At 49.9% G+C, this 23,761-nt stretch overlaps 1 protein-coding gene across 2 annotated transcripts in view; it reads right to left on the reverse strand.

Annotated features, from left to right (window-relative positions):
- Positions 1-459: 459 nt before the first annotated feature.
- The window catches only part of CUL1 (cullin 1), a 103,937-nt gene continuing 80,635 nt past the window's right edge, over positions 460-23,761 (reverse strand). For both annotated transcript variants that reach the window (XM_027075694.2, XM_053217928.1), the window contains exons 10-22: positions 13,946-14,053; positions 13,752-13,858; positions 11,313-11,361; positions 10,811-10,942; positions 9,555-9,672; positions 8,375-8,451; positions 7,817-7,948; positions 6,847-6,939; positions 3,337-3,384; positions 3,175-3,257; positions 2,573-2,678; positions 1,880-1,993; positions 460-984 (exon numbers count right to left, since the gene is read on the reverse strand). In XM_027075694.2, the coding sequence (XP_026931495.1) occupies positions 904-984; positions 1,880-1,993; positions 2,573-2,678; positions 3,175-3,257; positions 3,337-3,384; positions 6,847-6,939; positions 7,817-7,948; positions 8,375-8,451; positions 9,555-9,672; positions 10,811-10,942; positions 11,313-11,361; positions 13,752-13,858; positions 13,946-14,053 (1,248 nt within the window). In that variant the 3' untranslated portion in view covers positions 460-903. The remainder of the gene's footprint in view (positions 985-1,879; positions 1,994-2,572; positions 2,679-3,174; positions 3,258-3,336; positions 3,385-6,846; positions 6,940-7,816; positions 7,949-8,374; positions 8,452-9,554; positions 9,673-10,810; positions 10,943-11,312; positions 11,362-13,751; positions 13,859-13,945; positions 14,054-23,761) is intronic.

Here is a 23,761-nt window from a genome sequence, read left to right on the forward strand (position 1 = left end):
GCCACTCTCCTCGGTTGGGGGCTGGGCGGTCTTACCAGGAAAAGCTGGCGAGTTCGCCCCGATCGGCTGCTCCCTGCGCGCAGACAACCGGCTGGAACCAGGAGGGAGCGGCCAGGTCCCGGGCCAGGCTCTCCAGGCTGGGGCCGCGCCCCTTCCTCTGGCCTCAGTTTCTCCACCACTGAGGACGTCAGGATTAACCCACCGGGTCCTCCCAAGCGTCAAACAGAATCAACAGGCGGTTGCCTTCCAGTCCCTGCGGCAAGTCCTAGAAATGAGCAGGAGCGTCTGGGGGAAGAGACTGTAAGAGGCCTTCAAGTTTTAAGAGCTTCGAGTCTCAATCCACAGGATGCAGCCTATTAGACTACAGGAAGACACGGGATTATAAATCTGCACAATCATTACGTCTTTTATTTACACGTAGACATCAGTAAGACTTGAAACAAAACCAAATGCGACCTGTACGGAAATTCTTTAATTCTCTTTATTTTCACACATTAAAAAATGAAACACACTATACAAATGGTTTTTCATAGCAGACTACACGTGGGTCCGTGAGACTTGCTCTCAAAGGGGGTGCTGCCAACGCCGATGCCCGAGGACGGCGGCCGTCGGCCTCGCAGCCAATGGACTGGTTTAAATGCGGTAGCATGCAGCCCTCGGGGCGCGACGCCCCTCTTCTTAAATTAGGTTAAATGGCGTCGGTGTCCGTATTTACAGACTTGAAACGTGTCAATCCTGAGCAGTTCTGATGTTCGTCTGAGACCGGCCGGTGGGAGCCTCGGTCTCGGTTTTAAAAAGGGAGGTCCGGACGGCGCCAGGCTGGCTGCTGCGAGCTGGATGGAGCTCTTCTCTCGGCCCGGAACTACCTGCTGCGGCTCGCACAGGCAGACCCTTCCGGAAGGGCTAAGCCAAGTAACTGTAGGTGTCCTTTTCCCCATCAACTCGCTCCAGATATTCCTTCTCGATCAGAATGTCAATGCATTTCTGGGCATTATTTTAAAAAAGAGAGAAGTCGTGACAGGAGGAAAAAACCACACATATTACCGAAGAGATGGGCCACCCTCACCGGGGATCTCCCCTGCACCACCGAGAGCCCAGTCAGGGCAATTCAGCCCATCCACCGCGTCCCCGAATGGAGTCCCCTCAGTGCCCGTCTCCTTAATGGCCTCGCTGAGGCGACCGAGTGTCTTTAGAGCCGGCACGGGGCCACAGCCTCCCAGCACCCCAGGCGCTGGGCCGCCCGGGCCGGGTGCTGCAGAGGCCACGGGGCGGGAACCTCGCGGTCGCTCTGTCCTGAGTCACCGGCAGGGACTGGGGGGCGGTGGGGACTCCTGAACAAGCCAGCGCCCCACTGTCGGGGCCCCCGCACCGGCTGCCGGTGACCCGAGTGGTCTCAGGACGCCTCGGACTTGCTACCTGGAAGAAGCCCGCGGCTGCCCCTGGAGCCGGTGCTCACACAGCGAGGGGGAGCACCCCGTGGCCGGGCTACAACTGGGACACAGCCGAGCGGGAACTCTACAGGTCGTTTACACAGAGTCCCGAGGGAGGCGAAACTGCTGTGGGAGCGAGATTCGGGCCACAGGGGGCAATGTGGGGGAGGCAGCGAGGGGACGCTTCGGGAATGCTGGTCACCTTCTAACTCTCGATTTGGGTCTTGGTGTACAAGTGTATTTACTCTGGGAAAATCAGCAACCCGGACACTCAGGACGCGTGCACCGCTCGGTGTACGTGTTTCGATAAAAGGTTTTAAGCTTAAGCCCGTTTCCTTTTGTAGAAACCTAGTACGTATGGATACGCCAAGGGCCGTCGGCCTCGTTTTCGTTACACCTTGCTCTCCTAAAACGACACACGGGCAGCTTCTGCCGTGTGGCTCTTGTACCTTGATCACTGGCACCCGCGGCTTGAACCTCGAGGACAGCTGAGTCAGCACTTCTCCGAGCAGCTGCTGGTGCTTCAAGACCTTCCGCATCTTCATGATCCTCACGATGGCCGCCTGGTCACCCGTCATCCGGGGAGGAAAAACCGGGACACGTCACGGTTACAACCGTTCCGGAACATTCGGGACAACTAGCAAACGGGCCGCCGAGGGCCGTGTCCGCGCAGAGGACTGCGATTTCACACGCGGTCACAAACGCACGGCAGGATATGTGTTTCAACTCTAACAGAATAAACACGGTATACTTTGGTCTCCTGGGCAGTTTTAATAATTTCACCCAACTACAGAGCGTTTTAAAAATGAGAAAACACGTCCCGAGATCACTGTTGCACTATCGGCGAACTTGGATGTCAATTAAAAAATTCATTTTTATATAGAGCGTGGGGTGGGGGGTGGGGAGAAAACACGAGTCTGCAGAGCCGCAGAAGCTGCCTCGCTGTGACCCCCTCCCCTGCCCCGTCGGACGCGAACTCGCCACGTTCTCTGCGTCCATCCGCTTCCTTCCTCTGCTCCACTCGGGGCCCGTCACCATCCCTGCACCCGCTCCCAAGTCCCAGCCACCCCACGACCCCGCGGGGCGCCAGAGCGGCGTCACTCTCTGTGAGGGGTCGCCACCCCGCGCGGGCCCCAAGTCACCTGAATCAGCAGCTTGCGGTCCTCCTCGATATTTTTGTGTGTGGTCTCTTGTTCCTGCTTCTGTTCGGTTTTCATCGGCACGTTGATGTTAACCCTTAATTTTTTACTGCCGGGAAAACGGAGGAGACCGATCGCTGTCGCTTTAAAGGACAGGTGCTCAAGGCCCGTGTGTGACCTTTAAGAAGCAAGCCTCTGCTACCCGAGCCCCGTCCCCGCGTCCCACTGGCCGGCCCCCCCGCCCCCCGAGGTAGTTTCCACCTCTGTGAGAAGCTCGGCCCCCAGCAGGCCCCAGGCCGCCGCCACTCGGTGGCTTCCTGCCCGGCCGGTAACAGGCCACCCGTGTCACGGGAGAGCCGGTGCCTCCGTCTGCTCTCCCAAATTTCGTCAAATGAGACAAACTCGAGGCACTGGGACAGACAGAGGCCCAAAGGTCCCCGGCCAGCCATTTAAGGGGACGCTTGCCCGGTGGAGAAACCGCCAGACACGGAACCAGAGGCAAGCGGCAGACGACCGAGGCCCACGCCGTGCCCAGCCTCCGTCCGCAGGGACGCGAGGGGACGAGTCTGTGGTCCAGGACCATCCACCTGGCAGATTTTCCTTACTTTTTATAACCAAGATACAATTTGATTAAGGTGTCTGGCTTCAATTCCACCTCATCAACGTTTGCATTCTCGTCTTCCAGAACCTACAGGACAACAGCTGTTACCACATCATCTCAGGAAAAGGCTCTTGTCTAGCTCAACACGGAACGTGCACAGACATACCAGTAACTTCGACTTCAATAAAATCTGTAGGACTTGTGCCAAAATGTCCTGCAATTGAAGAGAAAAAGGTAAGTTGCATTTTTCTTTGCAACACAAACCACACACACACGACCTCATAGTTGATTTTTGGCAGGAACACAGGAGTCCCCCCACCCCAGACAGGAGAATGTACCCAGGGAGAAGGAGGTGGTGACTAGGAGGTCCCCTAAGTTCACTACCGCCAGCGCCTACTCGTCAAAGGGAAGCCAACCCCTCTGTGGCTCTGACCACCTCGTGGTAAAAACTGCTGATTCGGTTACAAACGTTAGAAGCCACGCTGATCTCGTCACTACAGGAACCTATCCGTCCATCCTGGACACGGTCACCACAAAAGCAACGTCCGAGGGCTCCCGCACGACGGCGGAGGACGCTGCTCATGGACGCGAGGGACTCGGCAGTGGCGACCCCGTCCTCCACCTCCTGCGGGGAGCCCCAGGCGCCATGCGGGGCCGCCGGCCGATTCCTCGCCTGTAAACACAGGTGGCGGGTCTCGGCCTCCTCCTCCTTCAACTCTGTGACCCCGTGACGTGGACACCACCACCTGCCCAACTTCAGTCCCCCGGACGCACCCCATACCTCCTACCCCGGCGCACGGAACACCCCCCGCCTTTCACGGACACCCATTCTGGTCACGTGACCAGCTCAGATTCACAGGTCTGGGGCACTGCCCCCCACCCCGCAGGTCTGGGGCACTGCCGGCCGCATCCACGGCGCCGCCACCAGAGGCCGCACTTCCGAGCCCGACCTGACAGGGGAGTGCTGAGCTCGGAGGCCAAGGCCAATGGCCCTGTCAGCCCCGTGGGGCGGGGCCGAGGGTGGCCTGAGCCTCCACCTGAGTCCAGCCCTCCTGACGAGATGAGACAGACTCTTACACACAAAGGGGCAAATTCACTCTGTCATTAGAATTTGAAGATGTACTCTGGACTGACTTGAAGCATCATCAAAAAATAAACACTTTCCTGAGGCCCCTGGGTGGCTCAGTCGCTCTGCTGTCTGGCTCTGGGTTTCGGCTCAGGTCATGATCTCACGGTTCGTGAGTTCGAGCCCCCACATCGGGCTCTGTGCCGGCACCCTGGAGCCTGCTTGGGCTTCTCCCTCTCCTCTGACCCTTCCCTGCTTGCTCTCTCTCAAAATAAATAAACAAACTTAACAAATAAATACTTCCCTAAGTGACATTCAATAAGGCCAGTGTTACCCTGTCAGCAAAACCAGACAAAAACATCCCAAGAGAACAACAGACCAATAACACTCCTATGAATGTAGATGTAAATTTCCTCAAGAAAATACTAGCAAACCAAGCCCAGCACATAAAGAATATCATATACATGCCCAAGTGGGGTTTACCCCAAGAAGGCAAGGGTGGCAACGTAAGAAAAGCAATGACTACAATATACCATATTAATAGACAAAAAGCATATTTTTATCTCGACAGAGCAGAAAAAGCAGTTGAACAAAATGCAACACTCTTTCATCATGGAAAGATTAAAAAAAAAACAAGACTAGAAGGGAACTTCTTTAATAAAGGGAATCTAAGAAAAACCTACAGCGATTGTCACCCTTAATAGTAACAAACTGAAGCTTTCCCCCAAGGTCAGGAACAAGACAAGGGTGCCTGTTCTCACCACCTCTAGTCAACACTGCGTGGGAAATTCCAGCCAGAACAATCAGGCAAGAAGAAAAAATAAAAGACATCCAAATAGGGAAAGGAAGAAGTAAAACTAGCTGTATCTGCAGATGACATGATACTGTGAAACCCCTAAAGAAGCCTCAAAAAAAAAAAAAAAAAGTTCAGCCAGGTTGCAACATATAAAATCAATACGCAATAATCAATTATATTTCCATATCCAGAAATGAACAATTCCGTTTCCAAAAGTACCAAACACAACACTTAGGAATAAATTTAACCAAAGTGCAGGCTTACACACTCACAACTGAAACATGTGAGAGGAATGAAACACAACCTACATAAAGAGAAAGCCGCTCACGCCACGGACTGGAAGGCCCCCGCTGGCAGGACGGGACACCCCCTAAAGCAGCCCAAAGCTTTGATGCGTCTCTATCACAGCAACAGCTGCCTTCTTTTGGACACAGACCAGCTAATTCTGAAATTCACATGGAAATGCAAGAGACCCAGAGGAGCCAACACAATTCTGACAAAGAACAAAGCTGGAGGTCTCTGTTTCAAAACTTGCTACAAAATGACCGCAAACAAGGCACTGTGGATTAAAGAACTACAGATCACCGGAAAAGAACGAAGAATCCAGAAATTAGCCCATTCACCTACGGCCATCTGATTTTCAACAGGGCAGTCCCAATCAACGGGGAAAGGCGTCTCTAACCCTGAATCTGGCCCCGGCTCCTAAGCCCTGACCCTAAAGGCATGCGCGACAAAAGAAAAAGGGGCTCTGGGTACACAATATATAAGGAATTCTTACAACTCAACGGTAAGGGCAACCCAAATAAAAAATGGGCATGGGCAGAGCGTCTGAATAGACATCTCTCCAAAGAATAGATATAAACGGCCAGGAAGAACACGAAAAGACACGTCATCAGCTGTCGGAGAAATGCAAATCAAACTACCGACGACTGCAAATCAAACTACGTCATACCCACTAGGCCATAATAGCCGTAAAGAAAGGAAGCCAGGGTCGGGGGGCCCTCCCATGCTGCTGGTGGTGTGCACGTGAACTGGTGCCTGGCAGTGGCTCGGAAGTTAAATCTGTCACGACTCGAACGTTCCAGTCCTTGGCATCCACCCAAGAAAACTGAAAACAGGTTCTTACAGAGACGCGCATGTGAATGCGCAGAGCATTGTTATTCCCAATAACCACACGTAGAACCAACCCCAAGGCCCACCAACTGATGAGGGGGTCAACATAACGTGGTCCACGCAGACGCTGGAACGTATTTCAGCCGGTAACAGAATGAAACATACACGCCATCACGTGGAGAAACCCTGGAAACATGCCAAGTCAAAGGCACACACGCTCTGACGCCATTATCGTGAAGAGCCCAGAGCGGGCAAATCCAGAGAGACAGGAAGTAAGTTAATGGGGCTCAGCGGCTGAGGAGAGGAGCAGAGTGTAGTTCCTGCTAACCACTAACGGGTCTCTTTTCGGGATGACAGGCATGTTCGGGAATCGAGACAGCGATGGTGGCTGTACGACCTTGTGAATAAACACTCAACTGTCTACTTTAAGATGCTGAATTTTATGTACGTGAAATACAGCTCAATAAAAAATACGGCCAATAAACAGGAAGAAAGACACTGTAATCAAGTGACGTTTAAGCCTCCAAGGAAAAGCTTAGCTGGGAAGAGGGTTAACGCTGGGTTAGACGAACGTGTGAAAGGTCATGTGCATCCGTGTGAAATCAGAGACCTCCGCGCCGTCTCCCCACCCCCTCCCTTCAATGCTCACAAGAGGAGACGGGAACTGGACACGTCACAGGGGCCAAGTAACGGGAAGGTACCATTTTGATCTGAGTGCTGTCAGTCAGCTGCTGCACAGCATACGCGTCTTCCGTGTTGTACTGAAGCAGGATCGCCATCTGGAAGGTGGATGCCTTCGAGGCCCCCCATATAAGAGAAAGAGAAACGGAATTTAAATGCGTGGAAAAGCCTCCAAAAATACACAGCTTAAGGCTGAAGAAGTTACGTATGAAACAAATTCTCGCAAAACACGCACAACAGCAGGTCTATTTAAAAGAGAACACAAAGTGTCACAGCTCCACGCGATGCACCGCTCTCCCGAAAGACGTCACTTACCGCCTTTCGAAGGTTAAAATAATTTGGAACTTTCTTCTAAGACGTTTTGTCTACGCAAATACACACTATTTATGCATCCACACTCATTTACATAAGCACGTGTAAAACACACAAATCCTCTTTAGGGGAAGAGACCCTAACGGACATCTTCCCTCTGCCACATATACACCAGGATCACGAGGAGGCCGCTCCAGTTACCCCGGGCCTCAGCCTCTCCCGCAGAACTGAAATGGGAGTCTAGCAGTTCTTATCACTTAGTAGTCGGTGCTGCCGAGAGCACCGAGGGTCAATATTAGCAGGAAACTGCTTTGCCAAAGGAAAAGGCTATCGTCGTAATTCAGTACAGGAAACTCTGGCTTTTTGAGCTACGCGGTGTGCATCGGGCAGGATCTGTGCCAAATGCTTATTAAACACATTATTTTACTTAATCTTCACGTCGCTTCCAAGGTATAAGCACTGGCACCCCCATTTTATGGAGAATAAAACTGAGGCATCGGTGTATCACCTGCCCGTCAACGGGAAAGCGTCCGAACTCCTCTGACTCTGAGAACCACACTTTGCCGGAAGCTCGACCCTAGATTCTGACGCACGAATCACTGGATTCCGATTTCTACAACTTGTCTTATCCTCATTTAGACTAAAAAAAATATATTCCGAAACAGAGGGTGATCTTACCTGCAAAGTGTATCGATTTTTGAAGCAGTTGGTTACCAATTCTCCTTTGGACAGCTGATACAGCCAGGTCAGTTTTCTGCCACTGTGACGGCTAGCGTAAAAAGCTGTGAATCGCTGATAACTGCGTTCCAGCTGGATAAAAGGATAGCATTGTGTGGAATACGCATCTCACCCCAGTCCGTAGTCAGCACTTCCACATACACACACCTCCAAACGTACGGTACAAAACGCTCACTACATAAACGTGAAACCCGAGCGGCGGGGGTTGGGGGGGGGTGGGGGGTGTGACTCTTGCAAGGCACACTGGTTGAGGCACGAGAGGAGAACGCGGAAACGCACTCTGACGGTCAGGCAGGCGGCCACCGCCACGGGGTTCGGCAGAGCACCGACGAGGCTCCGTGTCCGTGAGCCAGCTCGCGGGCCGTGTGGGCTGGCGCGGAGGCGGCCGGCCTCCGGACACCCCGCCCTGACCGCCGCGCACTCGCGTGGGCTCGCGGCCAAGGCCGCCCTTTGCGTTCCGCCGGGCACTAGCAGAACACGAGACGGAGCCGCCCTCACCTCTGACGGCAAGGCGAACGTGCAGGACTGCTGGAAGGGCCACGACCCAGAGCTTAGCACCTGGATGCTGAAGTCCACTGAGGTGGGGTGAAAAGGCAGGAACACGGTTAGTCCCACACACTGAAAGATGCTGCCGTTCAAGCAAACGTGGACTGCCTCGTATCAAAAGAAACACACCGAATGAAAACACTCTGCTTCAGCAGGAAATTAAGAACCGGATGTATTTCAGTTAAATGATTTTACTCCGTGAAAATTAGTGAAAGGTCAAAGAGCCAGAAACTCTTTTCCTCAGAGCTATGACATCAGATGCCCGCCCCGCTTCCTGTGCGTCAGCGCCCTGCTGGCCCGGGGTCCGCTCAGGCGCCCCCAGCTTGCCGGGCACGGACACCGCGGCAGCCGCAACTCAGGAAGCAAAACCCCCAGACGTGAACAGCTACCTTCGGTGTGTTTCCTGTACGCCCACTACTGCCGACACCACCGCCCCCCCAACACTACACGTAACACAAACTAAATCAGAACGAAAGTCTCATCAGTACCAAGAGCTGACGAGCTCACTGGCAGAACTGCCAGGTTTAACAGTGGAATAGCGCTTCAGCTTTGGGGAGAAATGAAATTCCCATTTTTCATGTGAAAAGACAACATTAACAAGTAATGATGTCTGCATCGTCCACCAACATCCCCCAGAGCGGACGTGACGGGGGGCGGGTGCGGCCCTGGGAGCCAGTCCTGGCACCATAGCGATCGGGAGCCATGGAGTCTTTGGTTAGTTTGATTCTGTAATCTATACACCAAGTCAGTCTCTTATAATTCACCCAAAAAAAAAAAAAAAAAAAAAGCAAGAACTGATCCCAACTAAGGTTAAAGAAATTTATGAAGTATTAAACCATGTGGAGCCCTGAGCTGGCAGATATCCCGGGTGGGGTGGCCACGCCAGCAAGTGGAAAAGCCCAGGGCTCAGTCCTGGGTCCCCTGGGAGAGGCCAGTCATCTCCTAGGCTCACACGCGACTCAGGAAGACCATCTGGGAGGTGGCACTTGCTGTCTGTCCGTCCCTGAATCCCTGATAAAGCACCGACCACCCTCACATAACACTCTGTCATCTCTGTCGCCTGCCACATAGGGCACGGACTTCCCGAAGAACACTGCCTGTAAAAGCGGCTCATAAACACGTGGGTACTCACAGTCTAGCGGTTCTGAGTTCGTCAGGTGCTTTTTGAACTGCTCATTCAAATCTTTGCTCACACCAATGTCTTGAAACATCCGCTGAAGTTTAGAGGTATATTCAAAACCACAAGCTTGCTGAAATGAACCCAGACAACCGTCTCATTAATTTCTATTAGAAACAGAAGTGTATATAAGGGAATCTGATGGAAATCACACACGATATAGGCTTAACCATAGAAAATGACTACTGAAGCTAGTGACACTGAACTACATCTCACAGCATCAGTATGTGCAGATTCAAACCAGTAAGCTACTATTCACACAATAAGTATCATCTGAGCACCTAAGAGCAAGGATCTCTAACGGAATGCGAGGAGGACATACTTTGTTTATTACTCTTACCCACTGTTATCAGCTGACACATGTGCCCCACAAACTCTGGCGCTAAAGCCCTAACCCCCAGTGTGATGGTATCTGGAGGCGGGGTCATGAGGAAATGATTACGTTTAGATGGAGTCACGAGGATGGGATCCTCGTGATGGGATTAGCGCCCGTGTAACAAGGGACCAGGGTGCTCTCTGCCTGCCACGTGAGGACACGGCAAGAAGGTGGCCGTCACCAGGTTGGGAAGAGAGTCCTCACCAGGAATGGACTCAGCCGGCCCCTTGACCTTGGTCTTCCCTGCCTCCAGAACTGGGAGGATAGACCTGGGTGGTTCCAGCCTCTAGTCTGTGGTATTTTGTAACGGCAGCTTGAGCAGAATTAGCTACCCACACAACAGTAATTTCAGGTCTCAGACACGTGACAGCGCCTGGCAGGCCAGGAGGCACCGAAACAAGAGCAGGCAGAGGGCAGAGGTGGCTGAATGACAAAACAGGTGCTCAACGGTGGAGTCCGATGCCTTCTGTCCTCCTGAGGATGCGACCACTGAGGATGTGAACTAAACCCGGAGCAAAACAAAACACCCAACAACTCAAAGTCGACCCAACACACGTGTGGGCTGAGCCACTGGAGCAGTTCGGGGGGAGACGGGGGGGGCGGGGGGGGGTGGGAACCAGCTGGCGCTCCGGTGGCCAGTGCGGCACAGCCCGGCCAACGGAACCGAGGGGCCCCCGAGGGCGGGGCGGATGGTCAGCAAAGCATGCAGGGCCCAGGACAGCCCGTGCCGTTCGAACTCCATTAGCTACAGGCCACCGACGACAACCTGGGTCAATGAAAATCTTTCACAGCGATTTTTAAAAACTTTTTTTTTTCTGGAAATGATGAAATTTACCTTTAGTTTAGAGATCATGCTTGCTTCGGCATCATCACTGGCACTGTTCTGATGTACGAGTCTTTTGGCCAGCATCTTTGCATAGAATTTCTGGAACACGTCTTTATCCTCTATATACTTGAAGACCACCATCTAGTGAAGTCACCGAGAGAGCACACTTAGTGCACTGAAAAGCCACAGTCACCAAACACACGCCGGCAGCTGACACGCGTGCTTTGTTTTGTCCGGCCTGTGTGCCAACGTTTACGACGGCTACAAATACCACCCGTAGTCTTGAAATATTTTTGTCAACCGCTGAAACCACATTAACTTGGTCTAGACTCGGCACTAATGAGGAAAGTACAAATGCTAAAATTCATGACTCGGTTTAGGGAGTAAAACCACAGATTCAAAGCAAAATAAATGACCCAATGACTTTTCACATTCCAGACACCCTGTACCAATAACCTTAAAAGCTGCAGAGAAATGGCTACCGGGATCGGTGCGTTAGCAAGCGCCTTACCACTTGGTTGAGCGTGTCTTCTAGCTCTGCTTCTTCTGGGTTCTTGGAACTGAAATGTAAAAAGAAGCATACTGTTTTCAAACAGATCAGCCAACAGTTGTTAATGAGCAAGCACCACTCGGCTAACACAACAGAATGTGGCTGTGAACACTCGAACACTCAGTTCTGTCCAGATGAACGCGTGAAGACAGAGGCAAAGTTGTCTTACCTACGGCTGCGTGGCGATCTTACGCTGAAACTATCGCGGAAGAACCCGCTTACAAAATAATCGACATCCAAGATGAAAAGCAACGGAAGACACTTACAAAAAGCTCCCCCAGACATTCAAGTTTTCCTTTCAGATAATCTATTTAAATACAAATAAATAAAAGCCGAAGGCCTTCTACAATATGCTCTAACTTTGAAAAAAATGAAAAAGGCATTAGGTTTTGAGTGGCCTAAACATTAAAGATAATGAAAGGATCTCAAGCACTAAAGCACCACCTTCCTCTGGGGTTATGTCTACACAACAGAGAGTTGTCTTTAACAACCGATTGATTCATTCTATTCTATGAACAAGTATTAACTGAAAGGTTACTTCAGGGTAAATGCAATTTTTCAGGGTCTACAAGTCCCTCATAGACAGATTCCCCATAAATTTACATCGAATGATCCAGCCACCAACCAAGCTCTGGAGAGGTGCCTCTACCTAAGAACATGTGGCTCAGAAAACCCAGCCCCCCTCTTCACAGGGCCAGGCCGGGGCCACTGCCCCCTGCGGGAGAGCCTCTCTTCTGAGCCCCCTTCACTCGGGAGGAGCGTGTGCTCACGGACGTGGTGCTCCCAGCGGCCTGTCGTCTGTCTGCTGCCCCAGCCTCAATTACAACAACATAGCAAGAGACTTGATGAGGGCCCCTTAGGAAAAGGCAATGCATAAAAGGGACAAGTGCCACCAAACGAAATGAGGGCCTACTAAAACATGTAATTAAAAAACACTGAAGATTTTTATGTAATAGCCTAAAGAAAAAAAAAGTTAACAGCAGGTCAGAAGAGGCATTCCAATGTGAAGTCCATGTTTATTCCTGGAAAGAATACCTGCACGGATCTGACTACAACTGCTAAATACTACACTGACCAGCACTGCAAGAAACAGAGGAAACCCCCCGAATACTCCATTCTCACTGGCCTTGGGGAAATGGCTTTCTGGCAAAGTTCAAGAGCTAGCTAGTGACCTCGTCAAAGTTTCCCCATGTCTGTCAGGAAGACCACACAGTCGTTAACACAGTAAGTTACGTTAAATTTGCCACCACTGAGCCATCACTAGAAAGCTACTGTGTTCTGGAGAATTATTCTTAGTTCCCTGATAAATTTAGCTTGCTAACATTTGACTTAAGATTTCCCCGACTCTACTCTAGGAGAGACTTGTTCGCAGTGTTTTTCTCGGTACGGGCAGGCGTTCTCCGTCTTTTCACAAGGGGGCTACGCAAGCTCGTGAGAGCTAGTACGTTAACATCAAAACCAGGACCGTGTGGAAGCGCGGACAACGCCTGCGGCAGCATTTGCCGAGAGATCTCTGGAAAAGTGAGACAAGCCTTGAGCGCTTCCGAACCGAGAGGAGCCGTCCAAGTGAACGAGAAACGAGAAGCTAAGAACACCCAAACAGACGCACAAAACCCGGAATGCTGGAAGCACAAGGCACAGAGAGACCCACGCCGGTCGTGCTTCTAGCTCTCACTACACCTGCACACACGCACACGCACGCACACACACACACACACACACCCTGAGCAGGAAGAAGAGCAGGTGAGAAACCCGGCGGCTGAAATACAAAGAGCACGAGGGGCCCCTGGCTGGCTCAGTCGAAGAGCCCACCACCCTTGAGCTCAGGGTCCTGAGTTGGAGCCCCATGTGAGGTGTAGAGATTACGTACATACATAAACTTAAAAAACAGAGAGAAAACAGAGAATGGCAATAAAACAAACTCATTAAGGGAAGATCAACGTTAGAAGCGCACACGACAACACAAGTGCCACAGTAGCGCTGAGTCTTGTGTCAGGAACGGCCAGTGGGAGCTCCCGAAGCAGCCTCGCCCGGAAACACAAGCGAGCTGGGCCCAGAGAAACGGGGAGCACAAGAGAGACGCTGACTTCCCGCGTCCTTTCCGCCCTTGTAACCACCGCTCGGCCAGCCCACGGAACTGGATTCAGCTAAAGGGGCCACACTGCTTGCAGTTCTCAAAGCCAACCCAACGGTGACATTAAAAAAAAATGAACTGGGCCTAGAGTATAGGACTTGAAGTATCTTTCAAAGAGACAAGGAAGATGTATTGGGTTTGAAGTATTTTCTCAAAGGTACAAAAATTACAACAGAAGTAAAACGTAATATAAAGTTTAATTCCTCATATATAAGCTGAGAGTTTAAATAGATTTACTAAGAATAAAACACAATGTCACTTAATACCTTTTCTTCAACAAGGAGTCGCAGTATCGAGCCAGCAACTCGGGGGATTTACTGGACGACTGGGCCATTTTGGTAACTGCGTTGTTGTTGATGAAGCGGCCACAGGCCTGTGGAGCACACAAAACACGGTCAGAGGCCACGCACCCCCCCCCCCCCCCCCGCATCGCAGGAGAGACTCCTTCTGACACACCCACCTTGTCAAGTGCAGCCACGAAACCAGCATCGTTGTTGAACGCCGACATCACCAGGGCATTGTATTTTTTGTGAACATCCAACACTGTCTGTACATACATCTTGGGGTCCTCCAGTGGGAGAAACAGAAACAAAAGCTGGTTACTGGGGATTAAATGGTATATTAATGGGCTACTATAAAATAGTCCGTAAGGTTTAGAAATTGCTTCAAAGATGCCAACAAATAAGACTAAATAATAGTTCTGGTTCCATCATCAAAACACATAAGGCATTTTGTTTACAGATACAAAATAAAATACATTCCCATACTTGAAATTAAATACTGATTTCAAGCTTTGTATAAAAGGGATTTCTCAAATTATTTGAAAATTCGAAAGGATCACAGAAAACAAAATTTCTCAAAGTGATAGTCTGCTTAGCCCATTTTTGCTGCTGTTAAAAATTCAAATTCTGGACTTTGCTGGGCGAACCGATCAGCCAGTAAGCTCAGTAATCAGCCGGTTATCCTGCACTTGGCTGGGCAGATGTGAGAACAGCATAGGGTTAAGGTCAGAGGAATTGCGGGCAAGGGTGTGAGAGTCAGACGAGGCAGAGAAGAAGGTCTGACTCACACACGCCACCACATCGCAGGACTGGATGGGACAGGCCAGGGCCCAGGAGATAGGCAGGGCATGTTTCGGGGGGGGGGGGGGGGGTTGGACTCGGCAGGGTGGGCACGTGGGAGCTCTGGACAAAGAAACAAGTAACAGGAATGCAATGGAAAGATGAGCCACAGGAAAGGCCCTGGGAATGACACACAAGGAAGACAGGAGGGTGGGGAAGACGGAGGGGAGGGTGGGGACAGGGACACAATGGAGACCAGCCTCAGTGATAACCACAGAACGGCTGATGCTGGGGACTCACTGCAAGTCGTGGTGCCAAGTCCCACAAGGGGACAGTCACAACCGCACTATGAGGTCAGTGTTGCCTGCATTCCCACTTGACAGGTGAAAAAACTAAGTCAGTCAGGCATCTGGCCAAGGGCTTTAGGGATGGCAGTCAGGCCGGACCCCAAGCAGCCTGACTCCCAAGCCGGCATCTCCACGGCCCTGAGAAGGGACAAGGCCTGGAGGACCAGGACCAGTCGGAGGAGGGGTGGTGCGGACAGGCAGCACCATGGACAGATGGCTTGTGCCAGGAGGGCACCGGAGGCTGGCCCTTCACAAACAGGAGGCCCGAGGGTGGGGTGCTTAAATGGTGGCAGGTGACTGCAAATTTCTGACAGATAGGAATTCTCAGGATTCAGGGATGAGAAACCAGAATTCTCCAAATTTAATTATTCTGTATCTTGTAACACTTTAAAAACATGTATATTTATTTATTTGGGGCACAGCACAAGTGGCAGTGGGGCAGAGAGAAGGGGACAGAGGGTCCAAAGTGGGCTCTGTACTGATAGGCTGACAGCAGCGAGCCCGACGTGGGGCTCAGACCCACGAACTGCAAGATCATGACCTAGGCCGAAGTCAGATGCTCAACCGAATGAGCTACCCAGGCGCCCCCATCTTACAATGTTTTTAAAAAAAATAATGAGAAAGCACTGAGATCAAATCGTTTTCCTGTGATAGGGTTGGACTAAGAGTTTCACAGGTCCTCTGTTAAAAAATAATATATAATAAAAATGCAAAGTTTATTCTTACTATGAATACACTGTGACAAGACTATAATGTCAACAACATGTAAAGTGGCCTCTACCTGATAAGACATTTAGTAAGAGAAAATGTTAAAAGGGAACACAAAATAACTGCCAAATGAAAATTACCTAAAATATATGTAAAATCTATATCTAAATCTAAAATATATGTAAGATCTAAAAATTATCTACCTTAAAATGTTACAACACAGCATTGACTGGCCCATCAGATAATCTTGTTTCATGGTAACTATTCCAGATGTGGAAACATGTCTCCCATTTTGCCCTCAGGGTTTAATCCACAACTGCCTCCGAAGGCATCTTCCAATTGGCATACATCTTATTTCGTATAAACTCATTTCTTCTTTTAACAACAAAAATACCGTCTGCCTGACTTAATCTTGGGTTTGCCACTGAAATGGATATTGCGTTTTGCTCATTTGGGTTTGAGATTGCTTTCTGATTTCATGTCAAACGACCTCACAACATGCACGTGTTTTTCCTTTGCATTTCTTCTGTTAAAAGTATTTACAAAGAACCTGAGCCTACAGTGAGTATTCAAGCACTGGAGAATGCCAGTAAGTATCGTTGGGTAGTATTTGAATGAGGTAACATTCAAGGTTAAGGTCAACAGCATTACAGAGAATCACATGTCAAAACTGCCAACGTTAGCACTTACTCTGCCTCCAACGTGTGCTGTTTCTTGGAACACCATTCAAAAGGATTTACGTGAAGTATGTTATATAAACATACTAACATGTATTTTATTTGTAAGAGGGGAGCGCACACCCATTTGTAACCCGGCATCACCCACAAGAAGATCCTTCAGACCGTTGCTTCTCCGGCATGTGCATTCACCATGGTTCCCAGAGCCGTCCGCCTTAACCTCCCCGACTCCGTAAGCACCCCCTACCCCTGCCATTAGTGGGCTCTTCCGAACCAGGAACGTATCTGTGTGGACCATCACGCCTGGAGGAGAATGATGCTGTTCTCTCTTTTCCTGAGTTCTTTAACGATTTTTCTCAGATTCAGAATTTGGAAAAACATCAATGTCCCACTGACTGCCAGCAAGGAATTCCCCCATGGAAAGACCAACGAGACCTATCCTCCCCTAGGACACAGAAGGCTTCGGACTCCGATTCCAAGCTTCTTTCTACTACAGGAGGAGACCCAGCCAGCAGTCTCACTGGTGAGAAGTGAAGGTCTGACAGGAACCCACAGAGGGTAAAGTATGAAGCATCAGCCTTGGGAATCTGAAGTCCTGAGAGAAGCCGCTTGGGAACTTGGCAAGAATGGACAAAGACAGAAACGCACAGGGTCATACAGAGCGAACAGGAGGTGCTTCCGAGGCCACCGCATCGCAACAGAGGCGAGGAGAGAGGACAGAGCAGCTAGCACAAATGCATGTTTTTCATGAAACCTGCAAACTTTTGGTGTTTAAAGAAATTAACGGAGTAGTAACTGCTTTGATTTATGACCACCTGTTTACTGGACAGTACATGAGGGCTTTCCGCGTAAGAAACACGACACCTCTCAGGGCTCGTCCCTGAGGGATGTCACCCAACTCCTACATGATCTCACTTGTCTTTATTATGCCAGTGACGGTCACATTTATTTCTAGCCCAGACCAGACTTCCCCACTCAGCTCACACTACTTGCCCTTGGCTGTTTCATGGGGTTCCCAAACTCTACACGTCAGAGCTGACCCGTTCTCCGCCCTGAACCTGCCTCTCTTCTGGATCTCTTTCCATTTCCTTTCTTTCAATGTTTTATTGTAGACAAATTCAAATCTCTGCAAAATTACAAAGAATAGTAAAATACACTCCATGAACCCATCATCCGGCATCAACAATGATCGGGCACAAACACCGGTACCTCACAGAGTCTAAGTTCCTAAGGCCTTCTTCTCCCCACCCCCAGCCTCACCAACCCATGCCATCTTCCGTTTGACCACCCAAATAGGCCTAGCCATACACTCACACTCTTCTTCCTTTTAAGCTCTCTTTTATACGATACAGATCGTTTAGAAAATAAAAATCTGATTGTATCGATTTCGCGTTTGTTACCACCATGACCTGCTTTCCTCTTGCCCCTAGGACTAAGGCAGTGTCATTAACATGGCTTTCAAGGTCTCCTGGCCTGGCCAGCCGGTGCCTGCCCTTTTACTTTCCCTGTGCCACCTTCCCTTCTTCTCAAGTCGTACCAGACTTCTGGGTTCTCAGAATGGGCCATGTTTATGCTCACTGAGGGGCTTCGCTCTGTCTAGGACCCCCTGCTTATTAGTTAGCTTCAGCTCCTCCACTGGCCTCCACTGGGAAGCTCTCAGAACTGGCAGGACAGAGCAGGCCTCCTGTTACACGCGACACCCGAACCCCCCCGTTGCGAGTCCCTGCTACTGGCGGCCTCTCCTGCCGGGCGTAAGCTCGAAGAAGCCTGCCGGGACCGTGTCCACCTTGCTTAGAAGCATACAGGGTAGTGGCACTCACCAACTCTTCTTAAACGGCTGGATCAGAAACCAGGATGATCATGACTGAAATACTACCTTTTATCCCATACACGACCACTAAAAAAATAACCCTAAAGACCAATTTCACCAAAAGAAACATATGGAGCCTCACTTCCACTTTCCCGTCTCCCATCTTCCTTAAAGCAGCACCGCACACACAGCAGCTGAGGTGTGAGGGCATCATCTCACGGAGAGCTGGTATATGGTAGGACTTCTCAGGATCACCTGTGACCCTAACGTTCTAACACCGCCCAAAGAGGTACGCTGGGGGGTGACAGGCTCGAGAGGCTCACCCTCACCGCTTCAGGTACGTAAGGTGGTGCTCTCCAGGCCAGCATCGGATGTGACCCATCCCCAGAGACGTGCTCTCACCTAGAGCTACCTCTGAGGGACACCTGACCCCCACATCTCCCGTCCAGCCCGGACTAAGGCAGCTTTACGAGAGCCTTCTGAGGATGGCCGTCACCACCCAGCACCCACAGGATGTGTGGGGCCCTGCCAGACACTGTGTCACAACCTCACCTGGAGACGATTATTCTTGAAGAAGGAGAAGAAACCAAGTCTTGGTTAATGAAAACACACCATGCAGAGTAATTCTACGCACCCCCCCCCCCCCAACCCCCGAGCATTAGCATTTGGTCCTTGGAGAACATCATCTCCACACCCAACACAGAGAAGCCAAAGTTTCAGGAAAGGAACAATCACAAACCAGCCACTACAGAGAAAAGCAGGTAAGAGTCCATGGGCACACAGATTACCACCGTGACCATTACCTGTGGGCAGTTTTAACCCTAGACTGGCGTTCCCCCTTCCCCCTATATCTGAGGTTTTCCCTCCTCTACGGGTCTCTGTGCGCTCAGGGAGTAAGACTAATTTTTGTATTAAATAATAGGCAAAACCCAAAACACTGGAGACAACAGAGGCGCCTCACACACCACCTAGCGATGTGACAGTCTCGTACTTTTTTATTGTTTTTTTTCTCTTCCATCATCTAATCTCTTCCGATAAGCAGAAATCACCAGTTGTTCTGAGTGTAGTTTAGAGTTGAAAATACCAAGACCAAAAGACCTACCAATTTTAACTAGTGCTCCATGTTCTCATCACTGTAACTTCTGTCCACCTGCTACTTTTTGCTTCAATCACATATATTTATCTTGTAATTATGGCTCTGATTCCAGTTATGTAACTGGGTGGGCTTTCATCACTGACCCTGGCCTCTGTTCCTCCCTGGTTACTCCCCTTGATCTGAGCCAAGGCTGGAGGCCCTGTCCGCACCCCTTCGGTACTCCCTGGCACTGAAGCCCTAAGTTGACTACATTCAGGCACAGAGCGATAGTGATAGAAAATTCTGAAAGCGGAGCTAAGTGGGACTTGCCAGGAAAAGCAATCACTCCTCTCAGAGAAAGAATGCTGTTGCAGAGTGTAATTACATTCGTTCAGAAACAGATGCGGTACACCTAGGAGGTTAAGTGGGGGACCGGGTGGTCTCGCTCATCTCCACAAGGGGCAGTTGGTAAGAGAAGTTCATGGGTGGTCTTGAACTGGTCTGAAGGCCAAGCAAGGGCCATCAGGACTTAAAAATACACAGCAAAGATTAAACCAAAATGTAGTTTGATATGGGATGTAAACTCAGATTTGGGTAGCGAGAGGCTTCCGTAACTGGTCTGCCTGTGAAAAGATGACAGACTTGCCCACAGCTCAAAGAAGGAAAGGTACAACCTGGACATAAAAATCCAAGAGTGAGTCTTCTCAGAGCCTGGTTATCCCAAACCAAAAATGAACACTTGTGTATTTTTCCTTTTTCATCTCACGTCAAGACAGAAAACAGACCCACAAATTCAACTCTAGGCTTTCTGAACCCATTTCCATTATCAGCATATTATCAGTTTTTTGTAATTAAATTTGTCAGTGTGAATTACTATATAAAACTGCTTTGTTCTCTCCTAAAACACCTCCTTGATCCCCCCCCCACCCCGCTCTTCCTCCTTTCCCACATCTACTACATCAAAACTGGTACATTTTTTTCCGTTTGCTTTTTAAAAAATGTTTTATTATGGACGACTTTCAAACCTAATTAACATAAGAAAGAATAGTAAAGTCAGTCCCAATACTCCATCGCTCAGCTTTGAGGGACAGCCTGTAGCCGTGCAAGCCAAGGATCTTCTTACCCTGCCCTCCTCCTACGTAAGATTTCAGGGGTGTGCACCCCATCCCCTCTGACCAGGTGAAGCAGGTCAGACTCCAGATGTAAGATTCCCTGGCCAATTTTATCACCGTGTGGGTAATTTTCTTCTATTACCAGCACCCACAGAATGGCTGAGTCAGAACCAAGTTATTTAAACATTTGGGTCCAGAAGAGAAAGGGAATCTTGGATGTATGAATGAAACCCACATCTGCCAGAAGCACCCTGTGCTGGGCTTCTGGTGCAAGTTGATACGAACAGTTGGGTTCCCGTAATTATTTCTAACTCAGCTTCTCAACCCAAACACAGTAATTCTGATAAGGTCCTAGATTCGTCACTCCTTAGTCTTACACAGAAAAATATGCTGTCCGAGTTTCCTGACTGTATTTCTGCTTGTACACTTGTCCATTTCAAGTGCTCCCTTTTTTAACCCTGATCGTTCTTGGAGCCAGAGCCCCGGGCAGCTCCTGAAAACGTCTCCCCCCACTGTAAGCACACACTCTCTCTCCAGGCTGCAAGTACACTTTCGTGGCTGTGCTCCCCAGTCCATCTCTGCAGCCCGACACCCCCACTGTTAGACCAACGGCCCCGCTGGACATCAAAGTATCTACAAGCCTACTCTTGCTGGATTACACTTCAATCCCAGTTAGACTGAGGTTACTAAATCAAGATATGGTTTCAAAGACAGCTTTGCGCTTATCTGTTGCCGTTTCTGCCCTGAAGACAGACAGTAATGAAATATTCTCTTCTAACCTGGTTTATGTTTACGTACGAAGCCCTCTTTGTAGGGATGTACAATAGCACCCAGATTACTGGGAGATCGGGCGCTGATTAAAAATTCAACATGGAACCAACTGTATCGCTAAGCATTCATTAGCAAGTACTTACATGTCTGCACAGACTCTTTTCCTAAACTCTGTTTTGGTATTTTTTTATAAGCTAGTGTCAAGGGAAATCGCAAAGCTGTCCAATGAACTGGTGTCACATTTACTTTTAAGTGTAATGTTGATGACTGCCCACGTGACTGGTGTTTTCTTTAGGATGGGCCACGGGGGAAAGAATTCTTAGTTCTGAATGGCAACAAACTCGTTCTTCTGAGTTACAGGCTTATTCTTTATGGTCACCATGAATCTAGGAGCCGACTGTCCCTCACATTACCCATTGCCTTTACCAGTAAGCACTCGGACTGACCGCAAAGAACTAGAGGCATGTTTGTGACCCATCTCTAGCAAAAATACTAGACTCCGCTGTCTTAACACTTAGCTTCGTTTGTGTTTCCTATCCTTATTTTGCTTCCCTCTCTTACATCCCTTTGTCTTTTCCGTATTGTGTAAGCAGCCTTGAATCCTGCTGGGAACGACGAGGAGTACTAGTAAGCGTAAGTACTGTATGTGGAGAGCCCATACTGGACAAGGCACCGTGCTAAGTTGTGCAGAAATGAAGACAGATAAAGCCATTCTTATAGAAGACATTTACACAGAGATCTAACACATAAAGCAGTGTGAATATGAACAGTCCAACATGCTACCATTTCAAAGGGATGATTGGCAAAGGCTGGTGGATGGCATGTCATTTGAGCTGGGTTTTGGAAGATAAACAGGTGTTTAACGCGTAGGGAAAAAAAAAACACGGAATGTGTTTGAGCAGAGAGAAGAGCGAGGCAGGTAGAGCAAGGCACAATCACAAACGGTGAGCATCCAGGTGCTGATGGGGACATGACGAAGACGCAGAGTAACACAGGATAAAAGGGGAGAGCTGGGGCGCCTGGGGGGCTCAGCTGGCTGGGCATCTGACTTCAGCTCAGGTCATGGTCTCCCGGTTCGTGAGTTCCAGCCCCACATTGGGCTGTCAGCACAGAGCCCGCTTCGGATCCTCTGTCCCCTTCTCTGCCCCTCCCCCACTAGAGCTCGCTTGCTCTCTCTCGAACGTGCTCTCTCTAAAAAACAAACATTAAAAAATTAAAAAAAAAACCACAAAAAAACAAAAACGGAAAGGACATTTTGGCCCCGTAGCAAATGGCTCTTCCTCCATCATTATCATCGTCACCATCAAGAGATATCTGTCACACAAGACACCAGCACTGAAACTAGAGTATCAACTATGATGAGGTGCCAGCTGTATCCTCAGGGAGTTACAATCAACGGTGGAGTGACAGGAAACACAGAAGTGACATACAAATACAAAGTGGCACAGGAGAGATTTTTAGAAATGTCATAGAAGTAAAGGACGGGGGCAGTGCTTCGGGCTAGAAGAGCTAGCAGAGAATGGTTTTAAGCAAAGAGGGTTTGTGCTGGGCTCGAAAGCAGGACAGAGTGAGCAGAAAGCAAGGAGGACGTGTCACCAGCGGAGAGGGCAGTGATTTGGCGGCGAAGAGAATGGGGTAAGTATGAAGAGGGTTCTGACTTAACAGAATACTGTAGATTTAATATATTATCAGAGAGGAGAGGTTTCATTTTGCTTTGCTAAAAACAAGATGATCGTGGAGTAACACGGTCAGTGTGCAGAGGACTTCTGAGGACTGAAGCGAAGCATCATGGGGGACGAACCGGAAAGGAGAGCCGGACGACCGTGTGGAGCACGAGGGGACGGGGCCCAGGTGAACACGGCGGCACCGGGCCCGGACAGAGAGCCCTCGCAGGCGGGGAAGGGGCCGTGTCCACGCCCTGTGGACTCATCACAGAGGGCGGGGCGGAGGCAGGGCTGGTGGGCAGGCGGCCCTACTGGTGTGAGAGGATGCTGAGGCCAGGTCCGGGCTCGGCGGAAAATCACACCATTTTAGGTTACAGATGTCATGGGCAAAGTGGCACGCCCTACACGGAGGAAGGAAAATGTGAGCGTAAAAATGAACGAGCAGTCTAGGCCCTAGGCAGACGGAGTCATGGGGGCTGGATGAGATGGCAGAGGTGAAGCATTTCAACGTGGGATCCCTGCCATCAATCCCATCACAGGAATGCCATAAATGCTCGCTCAAGGGATGGAAACAGTGGTTTCAATTTGATCTGTGGTGTCTGCTGGCCCTTTAAGCTGCACCGGTGCCCAGCGTCATGAGCCAGCTGCTTTGGCAGCTAGACAACCCGAGAACCAACACGGGGCCGATGTGTGGGCTCTGCTTTCAGGATGCTCCCCCTTAAGACCTAAGTGGACAGGCCATCCTCCCTCTAGATGTTAATACAGATTATTTTTCTAGTTACTACACTGCCAACGTCTGAACACAAATGTAGTGCTGTGGCCCATCTATGTAATGAGCACATACGATCTTTCAAATCCTGACTTCGAGAAGAGTGTGAGGGCCACGTCAATAGGCTAACTTACCAAGCCGCCCCCATGTTTTCAGTCCGGAAGCCATGCATGGGAAACTCGCCTATAAAACAAACCCGTCTATTTAAAAATGATTTATCCAGTTCCTCGCTGAGCTCTAAACCAGCTTTAAATCCCATCCTTGAACATTTTTTGTGTCCAA

This window comes from Acinonyx jubatus, chromosome A2, assembly GCF_027475565.1.
Source record: "Acinonyx jubatus isolate Ajub_Pintada_27869175 chromosome A2, VMU_Ajub_asm_v1.0, whole genome shotgun sequence".
In the NCBI taxonomy this organism is placed as follows: Eukaryota; Metazoa; Chordata; class Mammalia; order Carnivora; family Felidae; genus Acinonyx; species Acinonyx jubatus.